This window comes from Equus asinus, chromosome 11 (genome assembly GCF_041296235.1).
Source record: "Equus asinus isolate D_3611 breed Donkey chromosome 11, EquAss-T2T_v2, whole genome shotgun sequence".
Taxonomy (NCBI): Eukaryota; Metazoa; Chordata; class Mammalia; order Perissodactyla; family Equidae; genus Equus; species Equus asinus.
In genome coordinates this window covers 25,642,044-25,662,584 of record NC_091800.1, presented here as the reverse complement: position 1 = coordinate 25,662,584, position 20,541 = coordinate 25,642,044, and the positions used below count along the sequence as shown (strand labels likewise).

The following is a 20,541-nucleotide window of genomic DNA, read 5'->3' as shown; positions in this document are numbered from 1 at the left end:
TCCCTCTAATTGGGATTTTTACTTCTTGAGCCTATTTGGTATTAAGTCAATCATTTCCATGAGATATTCATGGTGAATTGTTCTGTCACTGTAAAACATTTCTCTTTGTTTATTGGTTTTCATATTAAATTCTATTTTATTTGATATGAATGTTTCTTCCTGTGTTTGCTAGTATGTCTTTTTTCATGTCCCTTCATTTCAACCTTTAGATGATATTTTGTGATTTAATTGGGTCTCTTATTTTAAAATATCATAGCTAGGTTTTGCTTGCAATCCAATCTGAGAGTCTGTCCTTTATTAAGTAAGATGAACATATTCACTTTTTTTGTGATTATTAACATGTTTGGCCTTTTTCTTCTCATCTTATTTACCATGCTTCTCTTTGTATCTTTTGTATGTTATTTTTCCATTTCTCTTTTTGAGGTAAGCCCAAGTTTTCTTTGTTCTACCTGTTTTCTTTTTAATGGACTACCTTTACGTTTTCAACCCAGTTTTTAAGTTTATATTTTCCTAACAAAGTCTAAACATAGTTAGTATTGATATCCTTCCTATGAAGAAGAACTTAGTAGTATGCTTCTACTTTACTTTCTCTGATCTTGTGACAATCCCCTTCCATCGCCCCTTCAAAAAAGAACATAATTTCCCATGGTTATATCTTCTAGCATTTTTGTTTCATTTGTTATTAAAACCCATTTTTAGGCTGTATTTATCTAGCATTACTGTGTGTTACTCATTTATTTGCTCACTATTGCTTCTTGTACCTCAGTACTTCCTTCTAGGTTAGTTTTTATTCACAAAGTACTTCTTTACTTCTTTCAGAGAGTCTCTGAGTGGCTCTTTGAATGTCTGTAAAAGTCTCTTTTTTTACTCTCGGCATTGACAGATAGCTTGGCTAAAATAGTATTCTGGGTTCAGACTTAATCTTCCATTAATGTTTTGCCTCGGGCATTTCTTTCTTTCTTTCTTCTTCTTCCTCTTTTTTTTTTTTTTGGTGAGGAAGATTGGCCCAGAGTGAACATGTGTTGCCAATCTTCCTCTATTGGTGAGCTTGTTAAGTCTCTTTCGTGGTGTAGCTTTCCTCAGATGTTTGATGACTCTCGGTTGTGGACTCTTCTCCTCTGAGAAGGCTGGCTCTTCCTTTGCCATGTTGTGATGGTGATTGGCATTATCTCTGCAGCTTCCCATCTGTTTCCTTTCCCCAGAGAGTTCTCACAGACTTGGTACATAGAGAATTCCTTTTTTGTTTTCAGCATGACTATATATTTTTAATTTTAAAAAAATCTTCTAGGGGGCTGGCTCTGTGGTATAGTGGTTAAGTTCAGCATGCTCCACCTCAGTCGCCTGGGTTTGCGGGTTTGCACCTTGGGTGCAGTTCTTCACCACTCATCAGCCATGCTGAGGCCGTGATCCATGTATAAAGTGGAGGAAGGTTGGCACAGATGTTAGTTCAGGACTCATCTTCCTCAGCTAAAAAACAAAAAAGAACTTCTAACATTTCTGTGGATGTGGTGTGGGAATGGGAGAAGAATTTATCATATGTTGACTAACATCTTGAGACTGAAAATTGTTGATCTCTTTTTGACCTGTTAGTTCCACCTCTAGGTGTATATCTTAAGGAAATAATCAGAGATATATATAAAGTATATTCCAGCATTAATTAGTATACTGGAAAAATACAAACAATCTAAATGTCCAATATAGTGTTTTATTTACAGTACTAATTAATCATTTATTAAAATTTAATTATTAAAATTCGTTAGTGTACTTTAATATATGGATTATTAACCAAAGTACATTATACAGCCACCTAAAAGTCATAGAAAAATATTAGTGATGGGGGAAAGTGCAGGACATGTTATCAATGAAAGATTATAAAAACTTATGTATACTAAAATCCAAATTTTGTTTTAAAAGTATATATTGAAAGAAAAATAATAATAATTGCTAGAATTTATTGGGTCTTTTGTATATTCCAATCACTATTCTAAGTGTTTGTCTTATTCTCACAACAATCCTTTGAGGTAGTTAGCATTATTATCCTCATTTTAAAAGCTTTTATAAAGTATTTATAAAATGGGGATAGTTTATGTTAATTAACAAATATATTAAATATGAGTGATTCTTAATTTCTCTGTAATTTTCCTAATTTTGATATTTTACACATTTTCCCAGTTCATATGTATTCTCTTTTCATGATAGTTCATGCTGTTTTAAAAGATAGAGTTATTGTTGTAAGAATCTCTTTTTTCCTTATATATTTTATTCTTTACAAATATGTCCCATTCTTTATTGTTTTCCTTGCAGAGTACATTCATGGACCAAAAGATGAAGTTGGTATTTATTTTTAAAAAGATATTGTCAATGAACTGATATGACTATAAATATTCATTTGATAAAGATGCATGGACTTGTCATTAGTTTGGACTAGTGGTCATTTCTGAAAGTTTCTTCAACCACAATTTCTATTTGAAAATTGAAGTATCAAAGAATATTTGGTTTAGAATGGTATAATGATGTATTTTCTTTGAGGACTGCGAATTTCATAGAGACCACAGTTGGATCCCAGTTATATTCTCCAATCAAAGTGATTCACTCCTTTAATGAAGTTAATTTTGAAGAGTTTTATGTTTATAAACAACGCCAAAAGATGGGAGAAAGAAATGGTAGGTTGAAAAAACCATTCTTAAACTTTATGTTTAAAAGTATATAGACTACTTAATGAAATTGAATTGTGGAATTTTCAAGGTTTTTCATTGCAAGCGACTTTTCTGAATTAAAAGGAGTTAAGGGTTTATTCTCATGTAGCCAACAATTTTGACTGTTTATAATTAATTGTGTATCTAATGCTAAGTCAGTACTTTAACGTACTTTTAAAAAATATTCTTTATTTCTTAGAAAACTTTTCAATTTACATAGAAATTGAGAGTTCCCATATTCCCTGCCCCAAGTTTATAAGTTTTGCCTATAATTAACATCTTAACATTTGGCTGCTACATTTGTTACAGTTAATGAACCATTATTGACACATTAACTAAAATCCATAGCTTATTCATATTTCCTTAGTTTTTACCTGATTTTTTTTTCTGTTCCAGGATTCCATACAGGATACCACATTACATTTACTCATCATGTCTCCTAAGGGTCCTCTTGAATGTGACGGTTTCTCAAACGTTGCTTGATTTTTATTTTGTAGGATTTTGTATTCAAGTATTTTGTAGGATGCCCCTCTATTGGAATTATTGACTGAATTTTTCTCATGATTGGACTGGGGTTATGGGTTTTTGGGAGGGAGAGATAAAGTACCAGTTTTACCACATTATATCAAGCGTTCATGTTATCAACATGGTTTCTCATTTTTTGATGTCGAGCTTGCTGACATAGTGTAATCTGGTTTCTCCACTATAAATTACTCTCCCCCCGCCCTTCCCTGCTGTACTCTGACAGGAATTCTCTATGCGCTCCCGCATAAGGAGTGGGGCATTTATGTTCCCTCTCCTTGAGAACAGACTACCTGCACTAATTATGGAATTCTTCTGCAAGGAAGATTTGTCTCCTTTCCCTCATTTATGTGTTTATTCAGTATTTATGTCAGTATGTGATCATGGATACTTATTTTATAATTTGGGTTATAGTTCAGTACTGTTTTATTTTGTAACTCATATTGTCCCAGATTGACCATTGGAACCTCTTTCACTTGGCTGTGTCCCTTTGAAGTACCCTCATTAATATAGGTTGTTTTTGTTTTATTTTGTTATTTTTGTTATTTAGCACTTCTTTATTTTATGGTTAGAAGATGCTCCAGACTCATCTTGTATATTTCCTGTCCCAGTCCTAGAATCAGCCATTTCTTGAATGAGCCTGGTTCGTTTTGCTAAAGAATGCTATTAGAAACCAAGATCTGGATAACAGGTCTGCTTGTTGCTACGCGATGTCGTTGCTTATAGGCCCTCTCAGCTGTCAGAACAAGGAAATATATGTATACTAACCTGTGTATACACATATCCATAAATATTTCTATATGTAACCATCTGTACTCTATATTAATCTAAATATGAATTTATGCTGATGTTTCCAAGTATAATCTGTCACCACATAGATCATTCTAGCCTACTCTCCTTGCTTATCGGTAAACTCCCACTCCCACAATGAGAAACGTGGTTCCCACTGTTATCCAGTTACTTAATTGTTTGTTTTCAGTATATATGTCTAGCAGTATCAGAAAGGTAAACTTACTCCCAGGTAGAAAACTTCAGTGCTTGTTCACAGTTCCTTTTACTTTTAGTCTTTCGGACTCCACTTATTTCCAAAGTTATTTAGGTCAGCACGTTTTCTACCCAATCCTTCAGTGAAGTTGTGTATACATTTGTAATACAGTCTCTTGTCACAATCTGCATTCCTTCCTGGGATCCTGACCTTTTAAATGATATTTTAAAATTTGCATACATTAGTATTCACTCTTTCTGCTTTATGACAAATGCATAATGTCATGTATCTACCATGGCCGTATCATACAGAATAGTTTCACCACCCTTTAATATACTTGTAATGTATGGATTGTTATACAGATCATAGTGTGGTAGTCTCCCCTTATCCATGCTTTCACTTTTCGTGGTTTCAGTTACCTGCAGTCAACCATGGCCCGAAAATATTAAATGGAAAATTCCAGAAAATAAACAATTCATAAGTTTTAAAGTGCATGCTGTTCTGAATAGCATGATGAAATCTTGCGCCATCCCACTCTGTCTCGCCTGGGACATGAATCATCCCTTTGTCCAGTGTATTAACAGTGTATACGCCACTCATCCACTAGTCACTTTAGTAGCCATCTCAACTGCTGTGGTATCACAGTGCTTGTGTTCAAGTAACCCTTATTTTACTTAATAATGGCCCCAAAGCACATGAATAGTGATGCTGGCAATTTGGATATGCCAAGGAGAAGTTATTGTTGTTAATCTCTTACTGTGCCTAATTTATAAATTAAACTTTATCTTTAGATATGCATGTATAGGAAAAAAACATTGTATATATGGGGTTTGGTACTATCTGTGGTTTCAGGCATCCACTGGGGGTCTTGGAACATATCCCCTGTGGATAAGGGGGTACTGCTGTACTGATTTCACTGGGACATTATCTAGGCCAGTGGTTCTCAAACTTTCTTTTGATCTCAGGACTACTTTATATTCTTAAAAGTATTTAAAACCTCTAACAGCTTTTGTTTATGTGGATAATATCTGTTCATATTTACTGTATTAGAAACTGAGAATCTTCAAAAATGTTAATTGTCTCATTTTTTAATAGTAAACCCAACATGTTAACGTAAGTTACATGTTTGTGAGAAATAACTATTTTCTGAAACAAAAAAAATTAGAAGAACATTGTTTTAAATTTTTACAAATCTCTTTAATAGTTGGGTTAATAGACGAGAGACTCTCATATCTGCTTCTACATTCAATCTGTTGTGATATGGTGCTTTGGTTGGGATGTATAAAGAAAATGAAGCTTCACCCAGACAAGAAATTGGAAAAAGGAAAAATATTTTAATAGCCTTTCAGATAATTGTGAATATTTTTCTTTCATACAACTACAAAACTCAACAAGTAGTCATTCCTTCAAGGTTAGTCATAATGTGGAATCTGAACTCTTATCAGTGAGGTTTTTTACACTCTGTTACATTAAAATATGTCTGTCTTGCACTTTGAATGGGTCTTTTACACATGTATGATTTTATAACATCATGCATTGGCCACTTGGAAAATACTGGTTCAGTGAATATGCAAATTTTCCAAATATCGATACATTTCATGATATAATATTTAAAAAATCACATTTGTTAATATTGCTGCCAATCTCATCAAAATGTGACTAATTATTGAGAAGCTGTCAAGCTTATCATGGCAGATGCAAAGTTTCCAAATTTCTAGTTTTAACTTTGTAGCTTGAATTTTATCATTAGCAACAAGTGCTGTCAGTTCTGTCTTTCAAGTGATAAGCTCACTTTGTTCATTTTTGAGAAAATGTGTGCAAAACACCCAAATCTGAAAAACCTTAATTTTTATTAGTAGTTCTTTTAAGTAGAAATGGTTTTCCATGAAAAAAAAAAAAAAAGGCAGCTTGTTTAGCTTACAACTCACACAATCTCACCAAGTGCTTTTCCTTAGCCGTTGTACTGTGGTAATCATATATGTTGCTTTATCCAGGACATTTTTAAGTGAGAGTGGTGGTGAAGAATACAGTGACTTACTGGTAGTTTGGTGCCACTGCCTTGATTCGTGCTAAGACACCAACACTCTTACTTACCAATGATTTTGTGCCATCACTTAATGTTAGTACAGGAAGAAAAAGGGCAAATAATGTCTTAGTATTACTCTTAAAATAGTTTGACATAGTGTATTCTCTGAAAGGATTTGGGGACCCTCAAGGGTCCATAGAGCACACTTTGTGGATCATAGGCTCAAATATGTCTTAGAGATCCTCTAGACCGATGCCCTGAAGCTCCTGAAAAGATAGAGAGATACATATATTTCTGTGTACCTAGGTCATTATCCATGTATTTAGTAAGTACTCCATAAATATTCATCTATTAAATGAATTCAGATTAGTGTGATTCATGAGCATTGCCTGTTTACAAAGAATGTCTATCTCAAATGAGATGTGGAGGCACATAGTGTAAATATATAATTTAGTTATCTTCCTTCTTTACAAAGCTGCTATACTTCTTGCTTCATGATTATATTCTTACAATAAATAGTCATATCTAGCTAAGTGAGGGAGCAAGAACAGTGGAGTTACCAGATGGTGTTCTGTATTTCTGGAGGCAAGTAGCAGCAATATTAATATACTGATTTGATTTCCAATTCAAGTACCTGCTCATGTACTCTTTGTAAATGTCTTCTAGTAAAATATACTGAAATATTTCCAGTTTTAAATTACAACCCTGAGCATGCATGTAATGCACAAAGAAGTAAAGAAAAGGAGCAAGAAACCAAAATTGTTTACATTTTAGTAACCATCTCTGCGGTCTACAGTTGAAATGAAATCACTCAAATATTTCTTCTTATGATATTCATTTAGCCTCTTTGTTCAAAAAAGTTAGTAACTGGATCTGTTAATCTCATTTATCAGATATGTTGGTTATCTCTCTTCTTACTTAATATTAGTGTGGTTAAAAGTTTCTATAACAAGAAGACAAAAATGATCAAGAGGGAAGACATGAGGAAGAAGAGCCATTTAAATATGAGAATGAAATCTAGCAGTATGAGATAATAAGGATGTCATAAGGAGTAATATGTTAAAAACCTAGAACAAGTAAATATGAATCGCTTAGTTACATTCATTTATTGTACAAGCAGATATTTTCATTGTTTTCTCATTGGCTTTATTTTCTTAAATTATATTACCAGTATTCTCTTTATTAATCCATTCCAAGGCTAAGCATTCACCCTGTTCACTTTTTAAATAACTCATTTTTGGTGTCATGTCTTGACATTTCTAACAGTTTTAAATGATAGTCAGTGAAAAACAAAAATTTACTTAAGTTCTGATTGCTTTCTTTCAGCATCACTGTTTATTTTCTCAGGCCAGGAGAGAATTGTGTATGATTCCGGAAGATTATAATGCTACCAAAAGCTATTTCTAAACACCTTTCAACATCCTTCCCCTCTAGATGTCCACCTCAAATAAAGACAAGTCCCTAGTGTGAAGTATTGACTCATATCCATGAAAAGAAACATGGTAACAATAATCAATTAATTGCTTTCATAAATAGTTTTGCCTAAATGCAGTGATCTTTGTTGTTATCTCTCAGTGAAAAACTTAATGATTCTAAGGATTTGGGGAAGGCCTTGCTTCACAAAATATTTTCCCCACTTAGCTGAATGATCTCTAAAATTCCTCAATTAAAGATTAATTCCTTTTGCCTAAGACTATATTCCCTGTTAAATTATATACAGTAATTTCTTGCTAACTGCCATGTGCTTATCTGCATATCAACTCCATGAGGCAGATGCTGGTATTATTCCCATTTTACAGATATGGTCACACAGCTATTAAGTAGCAATACTGGAATTCAAACCCAAATACATCTGAACTGCAAAGCCCAGATTGTTAATCACCACTCCTGTTCTTCCATTGACTCCTGAGGTGCTACTCTCCTGGGGTTTCCTTCCACCTGTTTGTTCCTTCTCGGTCTCCATGGTTCCTTTCTCTTGTACTTGTTCTTTATTTGTTGATGTCGTACAGAAGACCCTCTTCATTCTACATTCTCCCTAATCACATTTATTCTGTGTCTTCAGCAAGCATTTGTATGCTGTTAACGCCACAATTTGTATATCTGGACCGGATATTACTCTGGAGCCTGTGTTTACAGTTTACTTGCCCTACTTGAATTTCTCTCTGGTCTCTCTACCTTTATTCCCTGTCTCAGTGAATATCATTACTATAATTATTGTTATCTGAGTCAGACACTTAGAAATCATTCTTGACTCCTCCCTCTTCCCACTGCTACCTGAATCACACCATAAGATGCTTAAACTTCTTGAGTGGCCCCTCATAGCCTTCCATATAAAAATGAAGTTGCTTAGCGTGGCACACAAGGCCATCCATGTCAGGGCCCCTGCCTACCTCTGAAGCATCATTCCTCATCCCTTTTGTCCTCTCACATTGCATTTGTTTCAAATATTGAAACTCGTACGAACTGTGCTGTGGGGAATTAAAAGTAGGCTTAGTCTTGTGTAGTACACATTGAGCCAGAGGGTTAACAGGGAAACAATGTTCCTCCTGAGGGCTGGTGGCGTGGTGGCGGCAACCCTAATTAGCCAGAGATACCCTTTGGGTAAGGTGACTTTGCCAGGGAGAGTTAGGATTCTGAGACCTAAGTCTCTTACGAAGATTCTCACTCCATTGCCAAACTTCTGCATTCTGGGTTTAATTTTTATTAAGAAAGATGTATTTTTGTAAACTTACTGAGGTCTCTTCTCATTAATCCAATGGTTTCTCAAGTGACCTTTCTCAAGTGCAGTTATTATTATGTGCCCTCCTTTGCTTAAGGCCCTCTTAATTAATTTTAAACATACATCGATTTTAACATTTTATAAATAAATCGTGTTTAACATTTTAGATATTTTTGTTAGTTTTAAAGATGGTAAAGTGTGAGATTTGGCTTTTGCCAATTTTAGTTGCCTTTGTCATACTTCTGTTTTCAGCTTCAAAAGAATTATTTCTCTAGGAAATGTTTGATTAAGGTGTTATCTTGCTGGGTGTCTGAAATGTTGGCTAATCTGTATAACTTTATTTATAAAACCTTTAAGCATTATTTTGCTTCATGTAGCCATTAAAAAGTTAGTATAAAAGACATTTTAAAAAGCTTTATTGTTGGACATTTAGTTATTTCAGCAGTTGTTGAGATGTTTCATTCTGAAACTATCTACTTCTATACTCAGTAGAGGTTATATCCTTGAAACTTTTAAAATGGATGTGTGTGTGTACATATGCCCACTACCACCTAAAATGAAGTCATTCCTTCTGTTTTCCAGTTAAGAAGTAGTGTCACTAAAGTTTTCAACATGTTTTTTAAATTAGCAGAAATAAGTGAGACACTTAGATCATATTCTTTGTTTCTTGTTCTTTGTAAAGAAAGAATGACCAAAATCTTTTTCCTCAAGGAAAGCACTAGACCAATTAAATCTTGATTTTATTTAGAAACCAAATGGCTTTCTGTAACATAGGCCTTGGGGAAATTATAGTCTATTTCTAATGAGCTCTTGGGCCATTCACTTTTTTTATTTTAGGTGATGCAAAAACTTTCTGGATGGAGCTGGAAGATGATGGAAAAGTGGACTTCATATTTGAACAAGTGCAAAATGTGCTGCAGTCACTGAAACAAAAGATCAAAGATGGGTCTGCCACAAATAAAGGTTTCAAGCAATAAAAACTTTCAATATGTTTAATGCTAAATATTACCCACTAGCAATAGTGTATAATCCTATTTCCAGTATTGTTTGTTTTAAAAGTTAAATAATTTCTTTTGTTTTCTAAGAATCTAGCATCAGGTCTCTTTGCTTTTTCTGTGTGTTCTGCTTCTATAGATACTTTACCGTACCATGGACATTTTGTAAAGTGGGTAAAGATGATTACTTTGAATAATAGCTACTGAATTTATCTCTTTTTATCTTAAGCCAGCTTTTTCCCCCATTTTATCTTTTTTTTCTTTTGTATCTTTCCTTTGTATACTTTGAGGAGTATTGCAGAAGAATTATCTGCCCATTGTACATTTGGTACATATCGAAAATATAACAAAAATTATCCATTACCCCATCATTCAGAGACAACTAGTATTTTTTAAATATAAAAGTACATATAACTACATTTTGCCTACTTTAAATAGAACTTGTCCTACTAGTCTTCTGCAAGCAAACTTGCCTTCTACATGGGCAATCAATTCATTCATCCAAGTTTTTATTTTTTCTCTTTCTTTATCTTCAACCCTGGTTGGTTGTAGTCACATAAGACTCATGTGGAAAGCTCCTTTATTCCATCAGAACATGTGATTTTTCAAGCAAATTTTCCCCCAGACCATTCTTAATACTTTCTGGATGTTCTTATGGCATTAATCTATTATGTACTTGTCCAAAAAATTAGTACTACTTTTCATTTTAATATTCCTTCTCATTCCTTTGTGAATCAGATATATCTAGGTTTGAATCCAGTTCTATCACTTCCTAGCAGAATGACCTGGAATAAATAACTTAACCTCTTAGCCTCAGTTTCTTTGTCCCTAGTGCAGATAATCATAAGAACCTCTCTAAGGAGTTGTGAAGATTAACTGAGATAAAGTATATAATTGTTTAGCACGGTAGCTGGCACCATGAATAAAGGTGCTGCTGCTGCTGATTGATTTCATTCTTGTTTCCTTTCCTTAACAGAATACGTTCAAGCAATGATTCTAGTGAATGAAGCAACTATAAGTAAGAATTCAACATTGGTAAAGGGTATGTACATTTCTAATCCCAATCTAGAGAATTTTCTGGTGTTTTCTTGACTTGAAGCAGGCCAGCCTTATTTATGTCAAGTTAACTAAAGATATTTTAAAATAAAATGTAATATCTATGTAGGGAAGTTATACAAATCAGTTTCCCTATTAAATGAAAAGTCCTACCCATCCAGAGATTGGAAATGTATCTCTTCTTCAAGAAAGCTTCTTGTATAAGAAGGGCAAAGAGAATTTGTTGGGTTTTTTTCCCTATCTTCTCCCCAAAGCCCTGCAGTATGTGGTTATATATTCTAGTTGTGAGTGCCTCTGGTTGTGCTATGTGGGATGCCGCCTCAGCATGGCCTGATGAGTGATGCCATGTCCACGCCCAGGGTCTGAACCATTGAAACCCTGGGCTGCCAAAGTGGAGCATGCGAACTTGACCACTTGGCCATGGGGCCGGCCCCAAAGAGAATTCTAAGACTGCAAACCACTGTAAACCCACATTGTGTGAAGAGCAATACTAGAAAGTTACTTTCTAGTGTAGATAAGCTGGTGGAAAATTTTTTCATATTAGACCATCAATCTTCCAGACTCTAAACAAATTCATTTTAGGAGGAATTAATCAAAGATAATGTACCAGGAGTAGAAAAAGAAAAATTGAAAGTTATTTTATCAGAATCACTATCCTATAAATCTTAGTCTATTACTAGTTTGCTAAAATGTTGAGCAAGTACAACATTTACTAGATTTTAATTAACACTGCCAGATATTGTCAACAAATTGTGATAATCTTAACTGTCATAATTTGAAGCCTTAAGATTTTAAATCTCTGAAGATGTAGCCTAGCATCATCAGTCTAAACATTTTGTTATTCAAAAGTATTTTCAATTTCAGTAGCTAATCTATAATTTTAGAAGAATAGATTGTTTAAGAAAACAATCTTTTGCATGTAGTATCCTTCAGTAGCACTTGGAATCAACACACTCTTAAGGAATTACATTAGTTTTGTAAGAGACAGGCTTTTAAATGTAGGAGGAGGTAAGAAGAACTAATTCTAAACAAAGTTGTTGTTTTTTTCCTGAAACCATCTGTTTCTCACTCTAAAAGAAAGTAAGTTGAGTTTTCGTTTGGCTCTTTAAAGTAATAATGTCATCAATAGAAAGCTGAATATTATAATTTCATTTTCTACCCAGCTCATCTGAAATGTAGTGAATTTATCAAAATAAAAGAATATGTTTGCCAGTGATGGAGCAGTATTTTTAAGTAAGTAGGCAGTTATGTAATTGACATTGTTGTCAAGTGCACGGATAAAAACTTTCTAGTAATAAGCTTTCATGTTAGTATTTATTTTAAAAAGAATATTGAGACTGAGAGAAACAAAAAGACTTGATGTTGAGGTCAAAACAAGACATCCCAGATCCAGCCTAAACGCCCCAAACCACGAATTACCTTTCTTTTTTTTGTTTGTGTATAACTGTAAAATATTTGCTGTGTCCCCATACAAAGGATTGGATACTGTTTTCTTGAAAAGAATTATTATTTCCCTCTTACCCCCTTATCTAATGATTAATTTTAAATCTCCATGTTTTTCAGTAAATCTTATTTCTAACTATGCTTCTATAAATATGTTTCATTTATATTTGTGATAAAGATTTATATGATTCATGCAAAGAAATTAGCTGGGAAAAATAAAAAATTCTTAATTCGTTGGTTATTATAGCTCTCTTCAACTATCAAATTTTTAAACTCTCTTTCTTTCCTGGAAAATTAAAGAGGGATATTTGTTTTCAAATTAGCCTAGCCAAGGAGAGACCTTGGATTGTAACTGAAACTATTCTTTTATTTACTTAAACGTTTTTTTCTTTTTAATAACACTGGTCTGCACTAAGGGACCAATGCAAGTTAATAACCTAAGGCAGGATGAGAATCACTTTTTTTCTTAAGGTCCATCGGTGCATAGGAAGAAAAGCATTTAAAAAAGATCTTTAAACCAAACATAGGATAGTCCACCTATCCATTTTTCAAATTAAGGACAGGAAATCTCTGGCTGTTTTCATTAAATACACAGCTTATTTCTATATTGTCATCATGTTAGAGTAAAAATAAATCAAGTAGAAAAAGAACAGACAAAAACAAGATGAAATTAAGTGCAGAAAGATATAGGAGAGACTAAGAGAAATACTAAAAAACAAATGGAAAGACAAAAAGAGGTACCCAAATACCCCACCCCCCAAAAACAATAGTAGTAGAAGAATGAGAAAACAAAAGATACATAAAGTTTCCATTTTATGACCGTTTACAGAGCCTTTAAGAGTTATGTTATTTTCTGTAAAATAAGCAGAAGTAGGGATACTTGCTCTTCGTCTTAAAAGTTGATTAAAATTCAGATAAAGTTCAGGCCAAACTAGAGTTTCTGCAGTAGGAATCTGTTTTATCCTATCTTCTTTTCTTAATGTTTTTGAAAATATTGACGCCTCATTTTTTGGTTCAGTCTTGAAATCTTAATATGTTTGTAGATTTAAGGGCTAGTCAATAAAGATATTCTTAGATAATACAGTGAATGATTTTTAATTTGGTGTACTTGTTACTCATGTTTCTATTTTTTTCATGTAGATCATACATCTGTGACCCAAAATGAACAGGAAAACAAATCAATTTCATTGCCGTCTACATCCCATGAAGACTCCTTTCCAGAATACTGTACATTTCTGTATGTATATAGGTTAAATTTATTTATGTATGTAAAAGCAAAATGCTTTTGCTCTCAGAAAGAGATTTAATCTTTCTAATCATTTGACATAAGAGTAGATACAATATATAAAAAAGGATTCTTTCCCATCAAAAGCTTTAAAAAAATTGTAACTTTTAGTATTTTATGTAGGATAAAGTCTCATGAGTCCTTTAATAGGTTATTTATTTGTTAATGTCCCTAGGTAATCAAGCCTTTTGATGAAGTTTGGCTTTAGATCCCTTTGTGTATATTATTAATATACTGAAATCTACCATATGGCTATTTATTTTTAACTAGAAATTCTTTTTCTTGAATTATTTCTTTTAAAGTAGAGTATTGAAAAGAGTCAAAAGTATTTCTCTTAGTATCAGTTCAGTTTTTAAATGCATAACAGCCCTAAGTTAGTATCAGAAGGTTATAAGAATAGGCTAAATTTTTCTGACCTTTTCTTTCTCTTTTGCCACAAATTCCAGTAAAGATCCTCAGCATAAAATAGGAAATCTGACACTGATACTTAGTCTTTATTTTTAGTAGGTAAAGCCTGTGCTAAAACTTTCGAGTACTAGTTAAAGGGAAGCTTTTGAAAGTGTTTTGTGCTACGGCAGGGAACAGAATTTCAAAACACCAAAAAGTTTCTAGAGAAAGAAAATTCTTAGGTTTATTGCCTTATTTTGTTTGTCCTTTCAGCTACATATTAAATTGACCAAAAAAATTGTCAGTGTAGAATTATATTTTTTTCTTTTTAGTGTTTTTGAGAGTTGTAGATTTGACACTATTACATATGATTTGCATTTACAAGTATTAAAGATGTCCTTACAGTTTGAGTCTAAAAGACTCATAAAACTTACTTTAAAATGCTCTCAGTTGGGGCCGGCCCGGTGGCGCAGCAGTTCAGTGCAGACGTTCCACTTCTCAGTGGCCCAGGGTTCGCTGGTTCGGATCCTGGGTATGGACATGGCACCGCTTGGCAAAAGCCATGCTGTGGTAGGCGTCCCACGTATAAAGTAGAGGAAGATGAGCATGGCTCTTAGCTCAGGGCCAGTCTTCCTCAGCAGAAAGAGGAGGATTGGCAGTAGTTAGCTCAGGGCTAATCTTCCTCAAAAGGAAAAAAAAACATGCTGTCAGACAAAGGTAAGTTCACACTTTTAAAACTCCTTGACTGGCCATTACAGTAGCTCACAAAACAAATGTTTTTTCTAGAAATTCTGACCTCCTGATATATAGCACAAGATTAATCACTGAAAATAATACTGGATAAGACAAGAACAGAGAAAAACCTAAAACCTGGCTGGCTCACTACTAGAGACCTCTTTTCATTACTCTTCAGAAAGAACTGTTCAACCAACCGTGAATTTACTTACCTGTACCGTCGTCCCAGCTACATTTCTCTATCTTACTCACAAGGCCTCATGAGAAATCAAGATTCACTGCTGTAGCATTCAATAGCATTACCAAACTTTATCGAAAAGGAAAATTAAGTTAATTTGTACTTTTCTCCCCTAGTCCGTGTTGGCTTTTCAAATCCTAAGTGTTTAAAAACATGCTTGTTTCTCTCTTCTAGAAATTGTTCAGAGATCAATATTAAGCTAACCATTCTGTACTTTGTAGAATGTTACCTTTTTCCCTTTCTTAAAAAATCAGGGCAGCATTTTCCCATTTTTCATTCATATTTGAAGTTTTTTCAAGACCTTGAGATTTAATTTGTTTGGGCTTAGAATCTTAAATATATTTAAATAAACTAGCATTCTAGGATCCCTTTTTAACTATCACAGACTCAGTTCTTTTCATTTTTGTCTAGTCCCTCCAACTTGAGGGCGATACTTATGGACGTAAAAGACAAAGGCAAAATTGTTTTTGAGCTCTTCCTTCTCTCTCGTCAGTTAACCTTATGCTGTCTTTTCCCAAACTGATTGTCTTCTTGGTTCAAACACAGCTTTAAAAATTTTATTGTTGTTTTATTAGCATTTTTGGAAACCTCAGTTCTTAGTGGGTTTGAATCTTTGTGACAACTTTTCTTATAGGTTCACACCAATATTTTGTATTTGTAATTGGTCTTTTTTTCTTTTTTCTTTTTTTTTTTTTTTAAGATTGGCACCTGGGCTAACAACTGCTGCCAATCTTTCTTTTTTTTTTTTTTCAAAGATTGGCACCTGGGCTAACAACTGTTGCCAATCTTTTTTTTTTTTTCCCTCTGCTTTATCTCCCCAAACCCCCTGACCCCGTACACAGTTGTACATCTTAGTTGCATGTCTCTCTAGTTGTGGGATGTGGGATGCCGCCTCAATGTGGCCTGACAAGCGGTGCCGTGTCCGTGCCCAGGATCCGAACCCTGGGCCGCTGCAGCGGAGCGTGCGAACTTAACCACTCGGCCACAGAGCCAGCCTTTTCTTTTTTTCTTTTGTACATACATTCTTTTAAAAATCTGAGCTTCTTAGAGATATTAAATTGGTTTCTCTGTATCTGCTTTCCCATCTCATTAGAATTATTTGTGATTGTGTAATTAGAACTTCATTTCCTTGGAACCTGCAGTTCTTCTTATGCTGTATTCCTATTCAGAGCCTTTGTCCATGAGGTCATACTTAACGTTGAGTTAAACTTTCTGAAATCTTTTCAGATGAAGGGACATGTCTAATTAGGCTCAGGTTTTCCTTCTTTGCCACTAAGAATTCCAAGGCCACATTTCATTCTTGACCAGAATTACCTTTAATTCCTTTTGTATTTCCTCTGCAGATCATGAGTTTATTACTTGTTTTGCTTTCAGTAGTTAAACTCCTAGAAGGCCGGTAGTCTCATAGGCAGACTGGCAAACTATGTGGCAAATCACTTAAGCCACAGGTTCTCAATCCCAGCTGAATTGCTCAAGAACATACAATTTGTTAATGGAAACACCAGAGTGAAAATCATAGGTCTGATAGGAAACTGGCTTTTTGTATTTTATTCTTGAGGTGAATTGAATTTCCATTCCACGTAAGTGAGCTATGACATAGGTAACTGTAAAAACATAAATTTTATTCCAATGATAATTCTTTTACAAAGATTTCTACTTTTGTAATGCCAGGAAGCCTGGCTTAATTCTTTTTCTTAGTCTAGTAGTTTGGTTTGTCAGGAACACACACCTATGCAAGTCAGCTTAAATAGTGGACTTTATTAGAGATATACCAGGCATGCAGATTTGGCTAGCATACGTGGTGAAAGCGGGCTTGCTCCACTGCTAAAAGACACAGGTGTGAGTTTGTCATTTGGCTTTTCATGTGACATGCACACAAATACCCAAAAGAGATTATTATTTTTTTTTAAAAATACACACACATACCTAACCTACGCATACATATGTACACACACATTTGTAAATAAGCATTCAAGAACAGAAAAAGTAACACAGCAGACCACGTAGGGACTAGAATTGGAGCTGGAAAATCAGTCCCTGAGGTCAAGGTCTACATTATTTAGCTCTGCTTCTCTCCATGTGTTATCAATTGGTTCTTCTGTTCCCATATAGCCTAACATAGCTGCCCAAGCTAAACACTACATGACCTTCTAGTGCAAGTGTCACCTCATGATATATATTTTTATATCTTAATATAAATTCTTGAGACAGACTATCAATAACCTAGTATGAATACATGATCCAACATCTTTGAGTTCACTGAAATGAAAATGGCCACTTTTCAGAATAGGATGATCAAAAAAGGGACTTGGCAGAAAATAAACATGTCTATTACAGTCTTTAAGATGAATATAGCTTACGTTGATTTTATTTTTTTATTATTATTTTGAGGAAGATTAGCCCTGAGCTAACATCTGCCACCAATCCTCCTCTTTTTCCCTGAGGAAGACTGGCCCTGAGCTAACATCCATGCCCATCTTTCTCTACTTTATATGTGGGATGCCTGCCACAGCATGGTTTGACAAGCAGAGTGTGGGTCCGCACCTGGGATCCGAACCGGCGAACCCCAGGCCGCCAAAGCAGAACGTGCAAAGTTAACAGCTGTGCCACCAGGCTGGCCCCTACATTCATTGTTTTTAAATATGCCCCTTCAAAGATCTTAAAGGATAGAATGACTTTTTACCTCAGACTTACCAAAAGCTAAGAAATCAGTTGGCAGTCTCTGAAGCCATGCTCTGCCTTGTAGTTCAAGGTGTCTAATGACAAAACAGTTCTCAAGCCACATACAAACTGAGAAGCTCCGACCGAGAGGCTGGCAGACAGGTGCAGACAATACCAGATAACCATACTTACCTACTTATCCTTTGTTTACCTCCAGCATTTTTATATTTTTGAAGGATCAGTAGCTAGGTTTACAACACTCCATAGGATTGGTTTTCTTTATTTTTGTTTTTGTTTTTGTTCTTCTAAGTAACATATCTTCATATGTATGAGAAAGTTAACCTTCTTCCCCATAAAATGGGATTGAAATTAGGTTACTTTACTTTCGAGACTTATAGCAAGTTGGTTTTCTTACATTTATTTTATGAAATGAGGCACAGATAAGAAAAGAATCATTTCTAAGGTTCATATCAGTGTTTCATTTCCATGTTTTTCTCCTTCTTGTTTTCTAAGTTTTATTAAATATAATAAGATATTTCTCCCTGTGTTAATTGCTTGATAACTTGAGCCATACACCTCTTAATTTTTATTAGATTAGTCACCAGAAGAGTACGTTTAAGCTGGGTTGGCTGCCTTTCTTGAAATCCTAAGTTCCAAATTACAGATTTCACCAGCATATTTGCCATTACAAATTTTAGTCCTAAGTTGTTTTGATTGTATGTTCTTCCAGTAATGACTAACTCGAAGCTATACTTAAGTGTCACATGAGGAAATTATGTAAAACTACCTTGCAAACTGTAAACTACTGTACAACTATTAGTTATTATTTAAGAACTAAGGATAACTGGATACTTTCTCTCTCACATGTACCCTGAGTTAATCCTTCATATTCAGAAAAGAGCCTTTTGAGTCATCATATTAGTATTAACACATTGACATATTCGCCTTCCCCAAATATAGCAAAACAGGAACAAAAAAAGATTATAGTTGAAATAGGGAAAATCAAATAATGACATTTGGAGAAAAGGATGCCACAGAAACCAGTTTAAATATAATTTATTTGGTTAAGGCAAGTTGAAAAGGGAAATGAAACATTCAGTTTACTGATTATACGACCCTATAGCTGTATAACTCACTTGAGAGTGAGTAGCCTGTATCAATACAGAACAAAGCTGCGAGAGCCTAAGAGAATTTATTCAGTGAATACTGAATGCAGCAAAACAAAGGGGGGTATATCTCAGGTAGACAAATAAATAGAAGTGCACAGAGTTCAGAGTATACTATAATGATTTATAAAAAAAAGTGATAGGAAGGAACTTGGCACTTGATAATAGGGGATTCCAGGCACAGGCTTTAAAAAACAAGAAACTATTGTATACCAAAATAAATAAATGAATGAATAAAAGCAATTACTAAAGTGGACTAGGTTAAAGAAGAAGTTAAATGGAAGAGTAAAATCAAAGGTGCATTATAGAATATATTTCTTAGTATGGAATGCACCCCCAACATTATTCAAAAACACTGAAATAGATTGAAGTTATTTAAGGGGAAACAATTTTTTAAAAGCCTTACTTGTTAGAAATACATACTGAATTAGTTGAGGTAAAAAGATATAATGTCTAGGGTTTGCTTTAAAATACTCTAGTTTGTTTCAGGGTGGGGCAAGAGGGGGGAGAATAGATGAAATAAAATAGGCAACATGTTGGTAATTATTGAAGCTGGATAACAAGTGTCAAAGATAAAGCCAGACGTTAGTTAAAGTGGTGAAAACAGATTTTACTCAGTAACTGCTGACAGTAGGGGAAAGGGCTGAGCTCCATTCTGATTTGTGCTGAGGTTACTGGTATTTTAAAGGGGAATGAGGGAGTAGGGAGGGAGGAAGGCACGGGCTCAAGTGAAAAATTACAGTTGGTCCTGTGCGGTCAGTGCACATGCCAGTGAGGCCAGCTGTGTGTGCTAGCAGGCAATCATGGAAGTTAGGATTCTGTCCTCCCGCAGAGACTGGAAGACAGAGGCCCTGTTCTTTCCGATGATTACCCTTCAAAGGAATGACTTTCAGGTCCTTGAGAAAAACACTCCTGAGTTGTAAGAGATACATATACATCTCAGAGGGACCAAGGAAAGTTTCACAATTGTAAAGCCCTTTTTAGTAAATTCTTGAAGAAAGAAAGGTCAGGGGCTTATCTTCAGGTGTTGGCTAGAAGAAACAGTAAATTCGCCTGGCAGCCTTGGGCTTTCTCAGGCAGGCACTTTATGGGGGGCTGTGGGGAGCACGGGGGCTGGAGTCATCCTAGAGACGTGGCAGTGTGCTGCTAAGAGCCTTGCAAGAGTTCGGTTGTCTCTTAGCGCAGAGGTTGGGACGGAGTCATCATGTGCCAAGAGTTCTGCAGCTCTCACAAGTACATGGGGGTCCAATATAGCAATCTGTTTTGAGAAAAATATACTCTTATGTGTATGTTTGAAAGTTGCATTAACAAAAAGTTATTTTTTAACGTATATTCCTGTCAAGCTAGTAATTCCCCTTCAAGGAATGTATGCTAAGATAATAATCAGGAATTTGGACAAGGATTTATGTATGAGGATGTTCATCAAAGTAGTAACATAGAGAAAAATTGGAAACAAATGTTTCCAACATTAAAAGTTTTATAAATAAATTATAGTACATCCTTTCATTTATTAGATTGTCCAAAATCCAAAAGCATGAAGAGCCATTGATTGATGAGGCTCTGCAAAAGCAGGCACTCTCATAAATTGCTGGAGGGGCTGACCCCAGGGAGAGCAATTTGACAATCT

General features: G+C 34.7%; 1 protein-coding gene across 7 annotated transcripts in view; it reads left to right on the top strand.

The window, feature by feature from the left end:
- Nucleotides 1–20,541, top strand: part of SETDB2 (SET domain bifurcated histone lysine methyltransferase 2) — a 75,313-nt gene that overhangs the window by 3,957 nt on the left and 50,815 nt on the right. For 3 of the 7 annotated variants that reach the window (XM_070520636.1, XM_070520629.1, XM_070520633.1), the window contains exons 2-5: nucleotides 2,305–2,663; nucleotides 9,786–9,911; nucleotides 10,920–10,985; nucleotides 13,583–13,679. In XM_070520636.1, the coding sequence (XP_070376737.1) occupies nucleotides 2,648–2,663; nucleotides 9,786–9,911; nucleotides 10,920–10,985; nucleotides 13,583–13,679 (305 nt within the window). In that variant the 5' untranslated portion in view covers nucleotides 2,305–2,647. Of the gene's footprint in view, nucleotides 1–2,304; nucleotides 2,664–7,663; nucleotides 7,732–9,785; nucleotides 9,912–10,919; nucleotides 10,986–13,582; nucleotides 13,680–20,541 lie in introns of those variants that run through there. The other 4 variants (XM_070520634.1, XM_070520630.1, XM_070520631.1 and 1 more) reach the window with 3 other exon arrangements.